The sequence below is a fragment of the Oryzias latipes genome, chromosome 22, assembly GCF_053564925.1.
Source record: "Oryzias latipes strain Hd-rR chromosome 22, Olatipes_Hd-rR_3.1".
In the NCBI taxonomy this organism is placed as follows: Eukaryota; Metazoa; Chordata; class Actinopteri; order Beloniformes; family Adrianichthyidae; genus Oryzias; species Oryzias latipes.
In genome coordinates this window covers 21,397,221-21,416,495 of record NC_136258.1, presented here as the reverse complement: position 1 = coordinate 21,416,495, position 19,275 = coordinate 21,397,221, and the positions used below count along the sequence as shown (strand labels likewise).

Genomic DNA, 19,275 nt, shown 5'->3' with positions numbered 1-19,275 from the left:
TTAGCATGATATAGACCCTTTAAAGACAAAGTTATCTTTCATATCTCGGCGAATAACAAAATTAAAAGGCAAAAATGTTTCCAGTTGGATTCAAAGGGATGAAATTCCCCTTTAAAACTGTGTTTGTGATACAATTAGGACCACAAAAATAAGAATTTGTTCTGAAAAATAATTACCTTTTTATTTATTTATACTTTTAATGGTTAACATAACCCAGGAGACACAATTCAACCTAAAATGTAGAACATAATCATTTATTTGAATCATGTCGTTAAGGTGCAAATAAAATAACTTGTGACATAAGATCATTTTTATTTATTGGTTATAAAACTGCCACTCCTGACTGCTTACAGGTTAAAAATACTACAAAATTTATTAGATACAGCAGTTATAAACAGGATAAAAATGTTATCTTTGTACATTATCGCCCCAGTATGTGACAGTGAAAGCTGTCGTGCAGAGAAAGACTAAAGCTTCGGGGACAGAGGGGTGCAGAGAGTTTCGTCTGACTGAACCAAAGTGGAAAACGTTTTTTTTTTTTTCCTTCGCTCAGCCACAGAAACTTCTTTTCTGAAAAGGAACGCATCCCTCTGGCAAACTCCTCTGCACAGATTTGAACCTTTCTACTTGTCAAAGAGGAGTTGTTAAAAAAAAAAAAACAACACGCACACAAAACAAAAATATATACATAGTTATTGACTATTGTTCAAAACCACACACAGATGCATGTTTGCAATACATTTGTACATGCCCAGACACACTCTCTCACACAAACACACATACATACACAAAATGGAAATATAGAAATGGAGCTTGTGTTCCAACAAGTTCTGGTGGCTATAAAACTGTTGGCTGAATGTTTTCTACTTCCAGGTCTTTTGGTAACGGAGATGCTATTGGAGCTGGGGGGCGACTCATACAGGTCCAGGGCAGTTGCGGTGGTTGCCGTGCTCCACAGGCTGCGTTCCGGGTTTGTGTTCCAGCTGCTCCTCCTCTGTCCCGTTTGTCGTCCTAACCAGAGGAGGTCGCTGCTTAAAGAAATCAGACACGTATCGAACCTGAGGAGAAAAAAAAACAAAGGACAGGAATGTCATCTCTTTAGATAACAATAATCTGGGGAATCTTATTTCTAGGTGATTTATGGAGGAAAAATGAATATATATATTGTACTAATCTGACAGATTAGTATGCGTGACAATTTCAGGTTATTGTTGAGCTTTGCAGCACTAAAAGCTGACGTGATGATGGAACATTCATCCCTGGCCTCCAAACTCGCGTCTCATAGGGGCGAAAAGCAAACATTACATCAGGGTTAGCAACAAATTTAGCTGCATGAAAGAAACTTTCGCCACAGTTGTTGTAATTGTAAAATGAACTTTAGCTTTATTTGGAGTGAAAAGGAGGGTCTAAGGGCAGGGATGCCCAGTTTAGTTCAGTCTGTTAAATTTAGTTTAGCAATCAGCTATTAAATTCTATGACTTTATGTTCTTTATGATTCATGTTTATTACACAATCACTGGCATGAAGCCCAGTGAGATCACTATTGTTGTAAATATTGGGCTATTTAAATAACATTGAATTGAAAAGGACAAAAAGCTTATGGTACATGGGATTTTTAAAGAGAAATCTCCAAACACAACATCCTGTTGAAATTCAGACCAAACAAGACTCTCAGAAAGATCTGGTTTAACCTCAGGACAGAAATCGCACAAACATGAGCAGATCGACGTCACACATGGCCTCCATGTGTGACTCCAATAAAAATTGTGTTTTTAACAGATTTTTGTGGCATTTTTCCCACAATGGAGGATATTTACAAAGAAAATTAAGCTTAAAATTGTGTTGGAGGATTTCTTCATTCAATTTGTTGTGAAATTAAATCCTGCTAAAAAAAAGCTTGTAGCTGTGACGTTGGCGGGCCACAAGCTCCCTGCTCTGCTCCATTCTGATGGATGCATCCATTTGCAGACAAATAGATCCATGTAGGGCTTCATTGTCCTCGTCTGAGTTGACATATGACTCTTAACTGTACGACTGGATAGCTGCAATTTAGCTAGCTATTTTTGTTGCACCGGGTTCTAAGCTAGCATTGGGGGAATGGAAACAATGGGATGATGGGAAATGAGGGCGGGCTTACTCCGTGCCACCAGTCCGGCCCACACCTCTAAGGTGATTTTCTGATGAACTACTGCCGCTCTATAGAAACTACGTCCTAGAAAAGGACATGTTTCTAAAACAACATAATCATAATTAAAAGAACACTGGGAACGCTTTAAAACTAGGTCAAAATATGATCGGAGTGGGACTTTACACAAAATAACCTCAAAGATGACAAATATACTTAAAAGGACAAATATTAAAGAGAAATCAATGAAAGACATGTTTCAAAGTCTGAATCCATTCCTGCCAAGCAGCCTCGGCTTTGCTACTAAAGAGGATATGAAACAAGCGATTCTTTCGATTCTCAACACACACTGAGCACACACTTGTGGCGAGGAAAAAACAGAGGATGTGCAAATGTCTCGACTGCTTAAAAAAGCCTGAAACTTCTTAGTCAGCTGAAAGCTAAAAAAGACAAAAGACTTTGATTAAGTTCAGTAGCTGTTAGGTTTGCTAAAAGTATCAATGCGTGAACTGAGATGAAACATCTGTCCTAACTTAACCTACTGCACACGTGACCGTGCAGACGTGCCCATGGGCTGTTTACATTCAGTCATTCATTAATTTAAAAAAAAAATGGTTTGCAATCGTTTTGTTTTAGTTTAGTTTAGTGTGATTTTAAATTTCTATAATCCTTTTAGAAAAAAGGGCAAAAACAAAAAAAAACCATCTCTCACAAAGAAGCAATGTTGAATCAAACAGTGAGGGGGGAACTCACAGTGAGCACAGCAATGAGAGCCCCCTGCAGCAGCCCCACCAGCACGTCACTCCAGTGGTGTTTGTAGTCGGAAACGCGCGTGTAACCCACGTACACAGCAAACGCCACCAGGAAGAACTGGATGGTGGGTCGCGCTAATCTGGTCCACTTCCCCTGCATCCTGGCCTGAACATAAAGCTGCTCGCGCAAAAGAAAAAGAGATTTGAAATCAGTCATCTTGCACAAAATAAGAAAAAAAACCATTTATTAATTAGCATTCAAATTACAATTAATAAATGGATAAATAAGCCCAAATCAGATGCATGCTGTAATGATATAACTTTGAAAAATGATCCAGAAAATCGACTTCCAAAGCAAGTTTATCACTTTCCGGCTATTGTCCAATGTGTAGAATTACAACAATGGTGTTTTTGGAGCTAAAGCTTTGTCTGTTTTTTTCTGTTTTGTACACGTTTCTGAGCAAACAGTCATTTTTTTGACACACAGTGGAAATGGAGACGGCACACTCACCGAGAGAAAGACCATGCAGTACATCCCGAACGAGGAGTGACCAGAGTAAAAAGAAAGCCTGATGAGGGGGAAAAGGAAACAACAATTTATACAATGGAGGTCAATTATTGACTTTTTTTTTTTTTTAAAGATTTGATTAAATTTAGCTTAATAGTTGCATGGTTTTGAATCATATCTAATTCTGGCCAATAAAGTATAATTTTTTTGTTACTTTAAAATGTCTGAATATAAGATTTAAATGTAGTACTTCTTCCTAAATGTACTTTAATGCACCTGATTTAGTTCTTTTAAAGGCTTTTCTGTGCAGCCGCAGAGGAATCACCACACAGGAAACTTCACCACAGATCATGTAGCACACACCTTCTGTTCCCGGATTTAAAGCCAAACAGATATTATCAAATGTAGTTCCTAAAGATGGCCACATGTTCCTCAATTCTCCATTAACTTCCATGTAAAAAAAAACAAAAAACAAAAAAACTTCTTTACAGTCTGGTTACAAAACCCTTTTTGGTGGTTATTGCCTCAAAAATTGGGCTTTTATTCAAAATTTCTTTACTTTATGTCTGTTGCGCTGAATCTATTACAGTTTACCTTTGTTCATAACTAAAAAGTTGTTCCTATTTATTTTGAATTGGCTGATAAAACCACTCAGCTGCTACTTTCAGGACATTACTAGGTGGGGTGGAGTAAAGTCCTGTCCCATTAACCAAACATTTCTGTCTTTCTTTTCACTTTTCAGAATCTTATTGGAACATTAGACATTATAATTCCAATTATGTCAAAAATAAATGCAAGGTAAAGTCTAATGCTGCACGATATGAGGGAAAACTCGTGATATGCGATATTAGTGATCAATATTGCGATGACGTTAAAACTTGTGATACATAGCAATAGCAAAACAACCAAAAACATCATTTCCATTTCACTTCAACAATTCCGTTTAAATAAAAGTCAACATAACTTAAACATGACCCTTGTCTATATAGGAGGCGAGAATCGAACATGAAAGGGCTCCATCTGATTGGTCAAATGCATAAAGGGATTTATTTGATTCATTAAATATATCAAGCCACCATAAAACTGTTTTCAAATCAAAATCAAATCAAACTTTATTTATAAAGCACTTTTCATATAAAAATATAACACAAAGTGCTTTACATTAAAACAACAAAATATAAAAACAAGCAAGCATTAATAAATAAATAAATAAATAATAGGGCCCCCCTCCCCGTACCTAGCCCCCCACGCCTTTCACACCTCCCACTCTCTAACTGATGGAAAATGACAATGAAAAATAGGCTGTAAAACATATGCTGAGCACAAAAACATGATGCGGGAAACGCTAGTAATTGGAACCTCCCCCTCCGTGAACAGCCGCATAGACAGCCAAATGCAACATCACAGGCGGGGACCGCTCCACCACAGCTAAGCGGTGATGCAGGTTCCCACCCAGAGCCGCAGCGGCTGAACAGCAGCCGTCCCAGAGGGAGAGGTTCCAGCTGAGGAAGCACCGGAAATAAAAATGAGAATAAAAATTGAGAATCAAAAAGTAAACATATTGATAAAAACGATAAAACATTGAAATAAGGTAAATTAAAATAACACGTTAAAAATCAGGTTCAAGTTCATAAAACAAGATAAAATGGATAAAGAAATAAAATAAAAATAGAAAATACATATAGATAAATAACTGAATAAATAAATAAAAGTAGTAAAATAAATAAATAATAAATAAAAATTCGCTAAAAGCCAGGTTAAAAAGATGGGTCTTGAGCCTTTTCTTAAAAGTATCAACGCTCTCTGCGGCTCTCAGGCCCTCTGGCAGACTGTTCCATAAGCGGGGACCATAGTGCTGTTTTGGCACATTTAAGCTAACCATTTATTGCAATTTTTAATGTCTTTTGTGATATACATATTGCACAGCTTGATATTGCGATTTATTGTGAAGGCCTAGTTAAGTCTGTGTCTAAAAGAATTCTTGTTTTCAGGTTGATGAAATTGTCCATCTGCTGCTAAACAAGCCCTAACCATCACAACTCCACCACCATATTTTTTGTAGCATGAATTTGTGCCTGAAGTCCCCCAGGTTTTTAATTACGGTAAATTTTTTTAAGAAAAGAAAGATACAAAATTGTTGGTCCCCCTCAGTTAAAGAAATAAAGTCCACAATGCTCACTGAAATGACTTGAAACATTCAAAAGTTTCAATAAATTTAAATTTATTGAAAATTAAATAATCAAAATCAGCCATTACTTTTGAGTTGTTGAATAACAGAATTATTATAAAAAGCAACAAGCATTGTGGACTTTCTTTCTTTAACTGAGGGGTACCAACAATTTTGCCCACTACTGTACACATCCTCTTTCTACAACACATGTTTCAATGTGGGCACATGCAGCTTATATATGTACAAAATGTTTAATCCTTTAAAAATGTAATGGATGCGGCTTATAATCAGGTGCTCTCAATAGTCTGGAAATTATGGTAATTAGGAATCATTATTAAAATTCACATTCCCAATTTTTGATCATAACGGATATAAAAAAATAAAGCCAATAATCTTTTTCCTAACAGAGACTGTAAACATTCACAGAAGCTCAGTGATCATCTCTAAGGTTATTTGCAATTTTCTTTTGTAGAATGCACAGACAGATTTTTTAAGCAACTTTCTCTTGGACACAGCGGAAACTATCACAAAAATGTAAAACAAAATCTTTAAAGTTTTTTCTTTGTACACGAGGTTGCGAAACAGCCGCGCCGCTCACCTGGACTCCGTCACATTCCGTGCGGCGCCGGTGCAGTTACTGCGCAGCACGAGTCCCTCGCAGGATACCGGAGCGCAGACGGAAAAGAAGTTCGGGCGAGGACGACCGATGGTAAACTTCGCCAAGTCGGTCAGCGACTGACTGACAGCCGCCCCAAACAAGTAGGTGCCCACCACCTTGTAGAGAGTAGACAAGTACTGGTTGAATTTGGTGTTGGAGTGCAGACGTTTCTTGTACACCAGAAATGCTTCTCCAGTTGTGATCTGTGGAAAAAAAACACGACAAGAATAATTTCACCTAGAAACAACAGGAATTTGAACAGACAGGTGCGCAGGCCTTACAATGACGATGGAGCAGGTGATGGTGACTGCAGCCATGGTTCCATGCGAGATGGTGTCTTTCTTGTATGGATACTTGATGGTCTGGTCATTGCAGAAGATATCCCTCTGATAAGGGCTGAAATTAAGCGTGAGGATGGCTGAAGGAAGCGCAGCTAAGAAGAAATGTAAAGAAACCAAAAGATTCACTTGTTTTGTACAGAAAAAGAACATTATTATATCCATGTTTATTATGCTCTCATATATGTCAACACAAGACATGAGAGAAAAAATGGTGGGGAAAAAAAAGAGCCTGAAATTTAGACAAATGAAGAATCATTTCTTATTAAACTCAAAGGATAAAAATAAGCCACAACAAAATCCTGTTGTGTGATGTTTCACCAGGTTCTGATAAAGAAATCCTGACAACAATGTGAAAGAACCATATCAGTTTATCAAAAGAGTTCCTGTAAAAAAATAACGGCTAAATTTGGGAACATTTGTTTCATCTGGACTTACAGGCTGATGGCAGAGTTTAAAAAAAAAGCTAAAAAAAATATCACTCCAGCTTTAGTATCACTAGGAGGAATGTCCAAGAAAAGTATCCAAAAAAGAAAAAACCCGATTACAAAACATTTGGATTTTTACAGTTTTCTTGTATATTTTTTTAAAAGCAAACAATAAAATGTGCTGCTTTTAATTGATAACAACCAACTGGCAATAGAGATTCTGGATATGACCTCTAAATCATCACTTTTGACCATCAAATTCTGTCACGTTGCTTCTTCCCCCAGAAGAAATGTTATCACAAAGGAACAGTTCAGCAACAAAAAAACGATTAGAATCCTACATTTTGTACTGTTTTGGCAGATTCTTGGCCTCTCTAATTCTTGTCATTTCTTTGGAAATGGTTCTCATTTCTTGGTTTTTAAAGAATCAAAGGACTTAGGAAGTGCAGATGAGTTAAAGTTCCACGCAGATAAAAAATGTTTTAACATTTTCTTGTGGCATAGATTTTTTTGATGTTAAAGGACATATATGAAGTAAATTAAGCTCAAAATCCCATTTCTTCACACAAATTTTTTTTATTTTGGCAAAAACAAAATAAAACAACAATAATTAAAAGACCACTGTGAGCTCTTTTAAAACAACTCAAAAGATGATCGGAGTGGGTCTTTAAGATACAAAAAAAAGTAATAAAACCTATGGAATAATTTATATACAACACAAGATGAAGGCAACTAAAGACAACATTTTTATGTTTACTAAAGACCACAGCCAAAATTGGGTTATAAAAATTGTCATTAGTAAAATTAATCTGACAATATCAGGGTGACCTTTAGCCTCTCGTGGGTGGGAGGTTGACCCCAGCTACAATTCCACCTTAAAATTCAACAATGCACAATGAAAATCTCAAAAAAACAAACAGATTTGGGGCTAAAGTGAAGAGGGCCGGAGAACTAAGCCTAGTGAGAAACAAACACACAAACCTGTACGGACGGATTTGAGCAACACGCTCAGTCATCTTTACCGATGGACAAACAGGTTTCCAACACGCAGATTTTAAATAATTATCTATGCATTCAGGATTCAGTGAACTTGAATATTTTCTATTGTTTCCTGAGCAAACACCACAGAACAGGAATCATCATTTTACATTCAAGGCAACATGCAGGGATAGAAGCTTCAGAATGTCGTCTTAAATAGTTTCCCGGTTATAAAAAAATAACTCTGCACCGCGTGGCTGAAAAAAAAAAAAAAAGAGCTTTAAGTAGCTTATTTTGTCAAGGAGATTTTGGCCAGCGGTTAGCACAATAAGAACTGCTTCATGCAATCACACTTTTGGTCTTTCCTGGGTGTCACGAACCAAACAGGACGGCGGTAGAAATGAGATGCATGGTGGACAGCCGTTCATGTCAGGAGAAGTTTGAACCCTGACAGTGCTTCCTTTTTCGAATGTTTTGCATCACTCATGAGCCTAAAAGTGAAGATTTAAGCAACAGAAGGTTTTCCGCTCTTGAAGAATTAAAAGACGTCATGCATTTAGAAATGCACACAGACTACAACAATGTAAAACAGGGACTCCAACAACACTGTTTTTAATCCCAGCAGATTATTTTTCTCCTGGTAGGTCTGTAGAGTCTTTCAACCATTTCGACATAATGATTCAAAAGAAAAGAAAGAAACGAGAACTTTGTTCAAGGATTAGCTGTGACTCAGCAGCACACCCTTTCTAATTTGGTCTGTGCATTTAGAGCAAAAACAAAGAAGCATGAATACTGCCTTAAGTCATGTTTTACAAAATAAATCAACCCCTGGTTTAACAAAGCAAATAGGGCAAAGCTGCTAATTCAAAAGCACTGCAAGAATGCTATGTTCCAGCTGGAAACAGGTTTGATTCAACCAAATTGTAAAAGAGCTGCATCAAGAAAGTAAAACCATTGAGGAAGTTACAGAAGGTACATTATTCACTGAAGATTTGTGGTCTAAAACAGCACATTCTGATCCTAGATATGGATTGTCGTCAGTTGTGCACGTGAGAGCAGCATCAGGATCTAGGACTCTTTCACTTTGTTCAGATCAAACCTTAGTTATAGAATACATTCATCTTTTTCCTCAACAAATATGAGCAACATTCTTCAGGCTTGAAGAGCAAATTTGTGGTACGGAGAGAATTAAAACATATATTCTATGTATAGATTATCCACCAATGAATCCAAAACAAACCCAGTTAAACATATTTGGGATGCCACATCTGTTGAATTGTAGCAACCTCCATTTTAAAGATGTGACACTTTTATTTTGAAAGCAGTTATAGTGTTGTACAGCGGACTGGTTTTAGTCAGTAGGACAGTTGGTACTGGGCAGCAGAGAAAAGAAAACATGATATACAGTACAGACCAGATCTTTGGACACACCTTCTCATTCAAAGAGTTTTCTTTATTTTCATGACTATGAAAATTGTAGAGTCACACTGAAGGCATCAAAACTGTGAATTACCACGTGGATTTATATACATAACACATTTGTACTGTACATTTTATCAACAATCTGATTCGGAAGGAAGTTTTATTTTGAAAAACTACTGGATTCTCCCCACCACATCAGACTTATTCTTGACTCGTATCAAGTCAAAAATTTCATCCACAGCTTCTTCAAAGCGCTGACCACTAAACTGAAACCCACGAGCTAGCAAAGTAAACAAAAAAACTAACATTTTTGGAAAGTTTATTTTTGCAGAAAAGAGCCAGTAAGGAAACAAAAGAAGAGCCTTCGACTTCAAAGTAAAACCGGCATTTAACAGACAAAAGCCAGGAGTCTCTACTCCAAATATGGATCTATTGTTATTTGTTCCCAAATACCACAATAATAATGTATAATAGACAGCAACCGAGTGTCTAATCTTGCAAGGATGCTGCTAATAAAGTTGCTCAAACGGTGGATTTACAGTTATTATTTAGAAAATACCAGTTTAAGTGACAGGTGACGCCTGATTTTTGCAGCTTCCACTTTGACAGTTATGGGTTGAGTGACAAAATATCACATCTTAATGGTTCCTACATGAAATCCAGAGCACAAATAAAGTTCAAAGCAGCTGCAGATACTTTAAAGAGGATGAAGATAAACTTCACCCACAAAAGTTAATAGAAAATGAAAGCAAAAAAGAAAAAATGTGGTAAAAAGAAAAAACAGTGTTTAAAGAGGAATAGCATAAAAAGCATAACGCGTTGCCTTCACTAGTGAAGTTGCTGCAATGCATCATGTAACAGGTCACGTCGATGTGTGCATTCCAACCATAACACGCAGTGTTTTTACTAAATGTTAAAACATTACAGTTGCCAAATATTTTGTCACTGTAAAATCTGCTGAAGGAAGACTTTCCATCAAATACTTTACTGTCAGAAGTGTCACTTCTAGTTCTTGAGGTTAAGCCACTTCCTCATAAAGAAGAATTTATTCTTAGGGAAGGAAGTCCTCCCTTTGCTCTTCACACCCCTAAACTCATTATTCTAGCAGGTCAAGCAATCTTTCAACCCCGCTTTGAAGTCAAACCCGAGCAGAGTTTATTCTGCAGGCTAACTTTGAGATAAGCAACTGCGTATCTGGGTCCCAGGCTCCAGTGGGTGTCCACTGTCTGCCTGCCAAGGTGTGTGGATGGGGATGTGCAGCTAACTTCAAACCACACAGATGAACCAAAAAGCAATGGTTTCACCACAGACTGTGCAGAAGTTAATCCACTCTCATAAATTGAGCAGAACTGCCTTCTTTTATTTTAGATCTATTGTGTAGTTCTTGTGGAAACTTGCTCTGCAAGAGTCCGGGTCTATATGTAGAAATACACTATTTGGGGTCACTTTAAAGACCCACTCCGAGGACAAGTGTGTTTTTAACATGTTCTGCTAGAAAATTAAGCTTAAAATAGCTTTTCTGAGTATTTCTTAAATCAAATCGTGATAAATCAGGAGCAGATGAAAATGTGTCGTTTGAAAAAGCTTATAGTTGATAGATACGCAGTTGCTTATCCTTCCACTCCCTTTCAAGCAATATTTATTAATATGTCTAATTATCCTAAGTTTGATTAGTTACTGTATGAATGTATAACTGATGTTTATATTTCTGTTGTGTATTATTTCTACTTAATTGCTTGAAATAAACCATTTCAAATCAAATCAAAAATAGTTGTCACATCCAAATTGCAATCCCCGCTCCATTCTGAAAGTCTTCGTTTTGCTCATCCAATATGGCGTCTGGCTCAAAACTTTACAGCTGGATAGCCCCAATATTGCTCATATTGCACTGCTAATTTTTGCTTGGGGTTCTGAGAGGCTGTAAGCTAGCGGGAGAGATTGTTGTCAAAGGGATGATGGGAAATGAAGGCAGGTTTACAACGGGTCCACATCTCAATGGAAAACTTCTAATGAACTCCTGCCGTTCTGCAGAAACTATGTCCTAGAAAGCGACACAGTTTTTTCGATTTAGGCTAAAACCAACATGATTGGACTTAAAAGACCTCCGGGAACGCTTTTTGATATGATATCTACGTAAAGCTGCTTTTCTCCACTTCAGAATGATTTGGAATTCTGCTAATTGACGTTCAAACCTTTTCTTTTCTTCATTTTTATCCCAAGATAAAAAGATTTGCGGTAGTTCATAGAGCAGCTTTAACCTCAGTTTTCAGGCGATATGCAACAATTTACATTTGTGAACCGTTTACCCAAATAACATAAAACAACTGGTTCTGATGTGTAGGAAAGCTGCCTCACTCACTGAGAGTTTTGTGCAAAGCTATCTGTGGGAAAAGAAATGACGGTAACAGACTTAAGGGTCAAAACGTTAAGGTAGTTTGAAGAGCGTTTGTTGTTCTGTGTCACAGCTGTGGTATTAAAGGGATAACTACCCGATTCATTTGCCCTTTTAGGTGACCATTCATTTTGAGGTTCTTTCAAAGATGGACGTTGGAAACTAAAACGATAATTGAAATGTTTCGCCATTGTTAGTCTAACAGCTGGAGTGGTAGTGGCAGCAGTTTTTATAGTTGAAAATAAAACATCTTTACGCAGCACAAGAGATTAGATGAAAACAAGTTCTTTTTTAGCCCTTTGTGTGTTCCTGCTTTGACATTTTGCATGTCAAGTTTTGCTTCCTGCTGAGGCCAAAACAGCCACACACTACAGCAATCAGCTTCACATATCTCTCACACACTTTCTGCTGACATTACTCCACAAAAGCAGAATATCCACAGGAGAGATTTAAAAAAAAAAAAAAGTAAGAAAGGAAAGTATTGTTTTTCGCTTTGTTAATCTCTTCTGGCTAGAGCACATCCCTGATTCCTCTTTGAGAAAATAAACATGATGGAATTTGGGATCAGACACAAGTACAACTTTCCCTTGACCCCTGACCCAGCAGGAAGGGGGAAGTGTTCCTGTTATTCAGTTCTAAGATGAGTGTCCATGGGACACGAGGGGCCACAGAGTGTCCCCTGAACATGGCCAAATATGGACAATTGCAATGTAGAAATGATCTGAAGTCTACATGCAAAATCAGAGGAGACAAATGAGAGACATTTGCCTCTGATGGGCGTCCCAACAGAGATTTGTAACGGGTGTTTCACATCACAGTCAAATGGTCAGAAAACAAATATTTAACTTGTTGGAATCCTCTTGTTTATGTGGGGAAGTTTTTTGTAATCCTCATTACTTTGTGTGTTTTTTTACCCTTTTCCTGCATTTCATTCCCATGAAACGTCTCAAAAAAGGCAAAAACAAGTGGCGACAGCCTGAGTTCTGCCACGGTTTAGTTCAGGTTAAAGTTTGTAATGAAGCATTTTGGTCGCTTCGTCTGGAGTGGCCATCATTTGTCAGATTTCATTGACTCTAAAACTTTTGTATCCAGGAAAACTGTGAGGAAGAAAAAAAAAAAGAGGAGCATCAATTCTAGTGAGGCTGGGGATTTTTCTGGGAAAATCCAGCTCCAGTGAGTGATAAAAGCCTTTCTTTCAAAAGGAAGACAGCAAAACGGCGTTCTCACAAACGTCTGATATTCCATGAGGTCTAACTGTTATCTTTAGATGTCCTTTCCACTCTTTGTTCTAAGCCAAGTTCACTGCTGACCACAGTATGCTCTACAGACACAAAAGACAAAGCAATCCCAGCTGCTGGCAGCAACTCAACAAAAATTGTTTCTGACTTTCTGAAAAAGTTCAAGTTTAGTCCAAGTACCCCCCTGTCATTTGCATCAAATTCACTTATATTAATACTTAATCCTCTTTCATAACAACTATTTGAATTATCCCCCCCCCCAAAACAATATCCAACTGCATTCAGAATTTATGATCGGGTTGTGTCTAGTCTCAGCTGAAGCTCAATTGCAGATGCTCAGTTTAAAAAACAAGCACCAATGATGCAATGCTTACAATTATTGCTATTGTTGAAATTCATAAACAATAAAAAAAAGCAACATCCCATTGCATGCCTTCTTGCATGAACTGGAAGAGCGTGAAAGTCTGAACGCCACAGAAGTCAAAGGTTTGAAAAGCAGTATTTGGGTATGGCCAACAGTAGCAGTGTGCAGAAATTAAGACCACTTTAATCCGAGTTAATCGACTGAATTTTTTTACTTTTTGTTTTCAAAGTCAACTTTATAATGCAAATTTAACCTCAACTTATTTTATTACGTCCTCTATCGTACAAAAAATGCTACAAGTACATGTTTAAAAACACCAAAAACAGTTTTTGGGTCTTACAAAGTTAAGCAATAAATAATATTGCAAATTTGCACATACTTTTAATATCTTTTAACTATTCAAATTATGAGGTGGCTGTTTCCATTCTGTTAAGTGTCTTATCAAAATAAAGGAAGGACAAACTGGCTGCAGCTCCATTTCTGTAAGGCGACTTTTCCCATCAAGCAATCATCTGTAAGGGCATTTTTGTTCATTTAATGCAATAGAATTCCCCAAAAAAGCAAATTCTTGCCCAAAATACAATTACATTGAACATTAGTACAGATCCTGGGGTCTTTTTTTTCATGCGAGTTTGCAGTACAGTTGACGAGTTGCAGTTTAATTGCAGAAATATTCATTTTTTTATTTGATGTCTTTGCACAAAGGTAGAAAACTTGATTACAGTTTTTGTTTAGCCAGATATGTTTTCTTTATGTCAAAAGGTTTTTGGTTTTGTAGAAAAAAAAAATCAGAAGCTTGTGTGATTATCATAAGAATTCTATTCAAATATCTCAGATGAAGTTTGAAAAAAAAAAAAAAAGTTGGGTACAAGATCTTCATCATGTAAACATAAACTTACATGAGACAAACCCGAATGTAATAGAAATATGTCTCTTTAATAAAACCATGAGGAGGAAGAACAATGAGAGAAGCAACAATCCCCACATTAATGTAAACGTGCGCAGCATGTAAACGTGCATGTATCCATTTTACTGCTGCTAGTGAGCCCAGGAACAAAAGAAGATTACCTGACTATGATTAACATTTGGCTGATGCGCTGGGTGTGACAAGACATTCATCATCAAAAAAAAAAAAGAAAAAAACATGCAACAACAGCAGAAAAAAACAGTAGAAGCTAAAAGTAAAAGCAGCAAATTAGCATTTCCTGATTTTTCTGATTGACAGTTGTTTAGGGTTTTTTGGTTCTCTTCTGCAATTGGAACTGAAATGTCAGTTGGCATAAGATGAATGAAACGTCATTGACGGTTATTAACAAATAAAATGTTTAACAGCAAGAGGATGCCACCTTGTTTGGCCCAATGCAAATGTTTGTGTCCTTTTGTGCTTTTACACATTCGATAGCAGATAGAAAGAAATCCCTTCTGATCCCTTCTTTTACACTTCACTTTATATTAGAAATAGCTGTTATAAGTTATTGTTAACACATAATACAGGAACATTTTATGTTCTCTAATTCTTAACTCTGTTTTTGACCTTAAAAAAGACATACGACTGAGCATCAAATGTCCAAAAATGCTCAGCTGGCTATGTGAAACACCAGCCTCCTTTTAGTTATGAATATATCTGTCAAAGTTAGAAATGAACGTGACCGAATGGTAGAACTTTGCACAGCCTATCAACTTCAGCTAAGCAAAGTAGGCTAAAACATTCAAAATGGTTCTTTAGTGCACGGTTAGGCATGAAATGTCACAAAATGCAAGAATTCAATACTGTAGTTAAAGTTTGCTGCAAGAAGGTTGTAAGAAGTTTTGAATGGAAATATATACAAATAATAATAATAATAATAATAATAATACAAAGAACAGCGGTTCTTTGTATTAAAACTGCTGTTTTCCCTCCCTGGAGACTCGAGTTTTTGGAAATAAAGATGACTTTGGAGTGAGGTAATATGGCGTTTCATTTACGTTTCCAAAAGTAAGCACTTTTATCGTTTAGTCGAAAGAAAAGCTCTCCGTTATCATGAGATAAAATGACCTCAGCTGTTGCAGCCTGCAGAGGATTTGGCAAAGTCAAGCTGTTCTTTAGAGTAGAAAGTCAAAACTTAACGTGACGGTTCTACTTCTACACACATTTCCACAAATGACGTACGACTTAATCCTAAAAGCAAAGTTAATTCTGCTGCTGATCTGTAAAAATAAATGAGTAACTTTGCACATTTCTAGTGTTATTGATCACTGTTAAGACCCACTCAAAGAATCTTTTAAACCATTTTAAAAGCGTTCCCAGTGGTCCTTTAGTTATGATTATGCCGTTTTTAGTCTAAATCAAAACAACCTATGTCGTTTTCTGGGACATAGTGTCTGCAAAGCTGCAGTAGTTTATTCGAAATTAGCCTCTGAGCTGTGGAGCTGTGTGCAGAGAACGCAACAGGAGCTTGTGGCTCATCCAGTGCATTTTCTCCATCACAAATAAACCCTTTTTCAAATGACGTTTTTCCATCTGCTCCCTATTCAGATCAATTTGAATAAAGAAAAACTAAGACTGACAGTTTTAAGCTCAAATTTCTAAAGATATGTCCTCCATGATCAGAAAAATGCCTCAAGAACATGTTAAAAAACATTATTTTCACTAGAAAGCGGCTTCTTTATTTTACAGCAGTATATCGTTGTCTATAGTGATGAAAAAGCTAGAAATACGACACCCCATTTCCTTTTTTCATTTTCCGCTTATGCAAAGTTTCAGTGTGCTGATTGGTCAGCGTGGTTGATTTAGAAATTGTGTCTGAAGCACGTAAAACTTGTTGAAAACCAGTCTCTATTATTACAAAAACAGAAGGCCAAGACTAGAAAAGAATAACTTCTGAGTTTTTGCGGCTTCATGTGAAAACTGAAGACTGAAGGAGAGGTGAAAGGCAAAAAAGGAATTTGACCTTTAAAAAACAAAAAACAGCAGGGAGTTCGGGATTTTTTTCTCTTTTTTTTTACATGCATTTGTTAAATATCTTCCCCTGAAAAGTTGAATACCATCTTTTTATGTTATCTGGTATTCCCAAATTTGAACAAATTTATATTTGTTAAATAAACTGTGTCAAAAGTTTAGAAAAACAGGACAAACTGATTTATTTTGTTTTAGAAATGAATATTTATGTCAAAGGCAACCAGGAATTGAGCAATTCTAAACCTGGACATTATGTATTTCAAGCATGTCTGCACTGTTCTGCGTGTGTTTATTTAAACCCAGCAAAAGCTCCGCAGAATGAGTGGTTGAGAATGTACACTTGTGTGGGTTCAGCCTAAAGTTGGTGACAAAAAAGCAGGATGTAGGTCGTTCTGCAGGGAAAAACACGAGAGGAATAAATCAGAGTGCTTTCCTTACAGCTTAAACACTCAGCACATTCCTGCCATATCACACCCAATCACACACGCCTCCAGAGACTTACAGCTTTTGTAATCATGGATTTGCAATCTGACATGGCCTACTTTTACACGCAGATCGATGACTCTGAAGGGAAAACTTTGTCTCAACAAATTCAGTCAGTTTGATTTGTGGGTCACCAGAATCCCACTTACCCTATTTTACTTAAGCATCAAATTCCGCTTGTTTTAAGGTCCGATGCTGATTATTCTAATTCAATTATATGTTAATTCAACTTGTGTGTTCTTTCAAAAACAAAATACCAATTATCTGACATCTGAGACGATCCAAAACATTTGTTTTAAATCGACAGTTTACGCAATTGATTTCTTCCTTTATTTATTTTAAACTTGTTTTCAAAAAAGCTGCTTTATATTAAAGAAAGATCAATCTCATATTAGCTACTGTTATTTAATTAAATACTTGAAATCACACTAGTTGGCAGAAAACTCCTCTATCCAAATATGGCATTTACGCATGCAAAAAGAGCCTTTTGAGAAGCCGACACCGCAAACAAAGCTTGAGTTTGCAAGTCAAACTGACCCAAAACAAAATGACAACACATAGTCAACGCTCAACTTTGACATGATCACTGGTTTCTTCACAAATTTATGGATAACATGTGACTCCTTATCAGCTCTGATAGAGCTCAAATGACGTTTTTATAATTGAATTTTCTAAACTCAATAAGGAGCAGCTTCTCTGTCTCAAGAACATCATTAAAACTGCTCCCAAATCAAAAGTTCAGTCTTTTTCCTGTCAATTCCAAAACACAACTGCAAAGGTCCAGCAGGTCCACATGCAGACAAATGGCATTAGCTTTAATGGTTTTTGCAGGTTATGTCAAGTTTAAACTACAACAGATATCTGCAGAATGTTAATTAGTTTGACATGATTGAAAAACTCATTCTTTAAAGGCAACAACGTTTGTCAACATTGTTATACCCCCCCCCCCCCCCCCCCCCAAAAAAAAGGAGATACTTGAATGAAAAGTGTGGAAAGATACTCTGTTCATGACTTTGTTTCCAACTAAAAGTGCAGAACAAGTTCCAACAAGAGATTGTACATGCTTCACACATGATTCCAGGACTCCCTCAGTACCTCTACCAGGTAAGGAGCTTCCAAAACAGTCTTTTCACTGTCACAAATGAAGATCCACAGACAGTGATGCTATTCCAAATAACCTTAACCTGAAAAAATGTCAAGAATATGAAAAATAACACAGAAAATTTACATTAAAATGTATTTTAACTTCTTATCCTAAGAATCACAATTCATTTTCCAACTATAAATATTTCTTTGCTCAATTTTAATTCTAAACTGGAGATCTAACTTAAAAATTGCAACTTATTGCATTTACAGGCCACAATGACAAAACACACCCACACTTGTGACCAAATGCACAAGTAAATAATGCCTAGTCTTGGAAAAGTGGATTTTCAAAACGTTTTTTAAATTGCAGCTCGATAAAAGGATTAAAATGAAATATAATGTGCACCACGTAATAACCTCACAGATCAATAAAATCACTCCAGGTTGCCTGCAGAATTAACTATATACTATCTTTGTATTTCCTGAAAGTGCTCATGCAATTGGAGATCTTCAGAATGTTTCACTTCATGGCCTGGCTGACCTGAGGGACGCTCCTACAAGTTTGTGCTTCGGTCCAAAGATCATTTTTCCCCCCTTGCAGTTTATACAATTAGCAATTTGAGTTTTTGACATTTTAAATTATTGCAAGACAGAATTGAAACGACAGGGAAATGGAGAACAAGAGCAGTCACTCACCTACAAAGACACAAAGAACATCCACCACGACGATCAGCTTATTTTTGGTCTCTGACATGTTGTCCTCGCGCCGCGTTACATCCATAAATACGCTGCGTGTTTTTTTCTTTGTTGTTGTATTTTTATAAGAAGCACGCGGAATGGTTGAAGTAAAAAAAAACCCTAGGAAAGTCTTTGAGCCGCACAGGAAAACGCTGCCTGTCCTCTCTTCCGGATCCAACCTGTCCGCCTGGCCCTCCCGCTGTTGTCTTCAGTCGTTTCAGGTGAGCGCGAGCCAGGCCACTCTCTTACGTAGCTCCAGTGGGCGCGGCTGTGAGCGCGAGGCTGTCACCGCGCGCCAGTTTCCTCAAGTCACAATACCTGCCAAATTAAACATTTTTTCCTCTTCATTTCACCACAGGGGAGTAGTAACTACTTACAATAACGTTTTTTTTTTTTACATTTTATTTTACTCCTAGTAGTAGTTCTACTGCACGACATGAAGTATCTTTGCTTGAATGGCTTGAAACTTAAATACCACTTGCACTTGGAAACACAAGGCTTTACATTTTGTTTATAAAATTTAAACTATATGTTCTAGCCATCAGCATAACATTTCTGAATTAATTTCAACAAAAGCATTTATTTTTTTCACACTGTTAACACAAATGTTTATTTCAGTGTTTGAAATCACAGCATTCTGCATTAAATTTAACTTTT

General features: G+C 36.9%; 1 protein-coding gene across 1 annotated transcript; it reads right to left on the bottom strand.

Moving 5' to 3' along the window:
• Positions 1-238: 238 nt before the first annotated feature.
• Positions 239-18,875, bottom strand: plpp2a (phospholipid phosphatase 2a). The gene is made up of 6 exons (XM_023951804.2): positions 18,577-18,875; positions 6,495-6,646; positions 6,154-6,416; positions 3,389-3,446; positions 2,879-3,055; positions 239-1,058 (listed from the first exon to the last, which is right to left on the bottom strand). The coding sequence occupies exons 1-6, from the start codon at positions 18,659-18,661 to the stop codon at positions 915-917; spliced, it is 879 nt and encodes a 292-aa protein (XP_023807572.1). The 5' UTR covers positions 18,662-18,875; the 3' UTR covers positions 239-914.
• Positions 18,876-19,275: the final 400 nt, after the last annotated feature.

Excerpts from the sequence above, each read along its gene's own strand:
- plpp2a (XM_023951804.2), bottom strand. The coding sequence starts at position 18,661 with ATGGATGTAACGCGGCGCGAGGACAACATGTCAGAGACCAAAAATAAG. Across the intron at positions 6,647-18,576 it reads TGTTCTTTGTGTCTTTGTAG|CTGCGCTTCCTTCAGCCATC; the intron begins GTGAGTGACTGC and ends ATTTCTTCTTAG. Across the intron at positions 6,417-6,494 it reads TCACCTGCTCCATCGTCATT|ATCACAACTGGAGAAGCATT; the intron begins GTAAGGCCTGCG and ends TTTTTTCCACAG.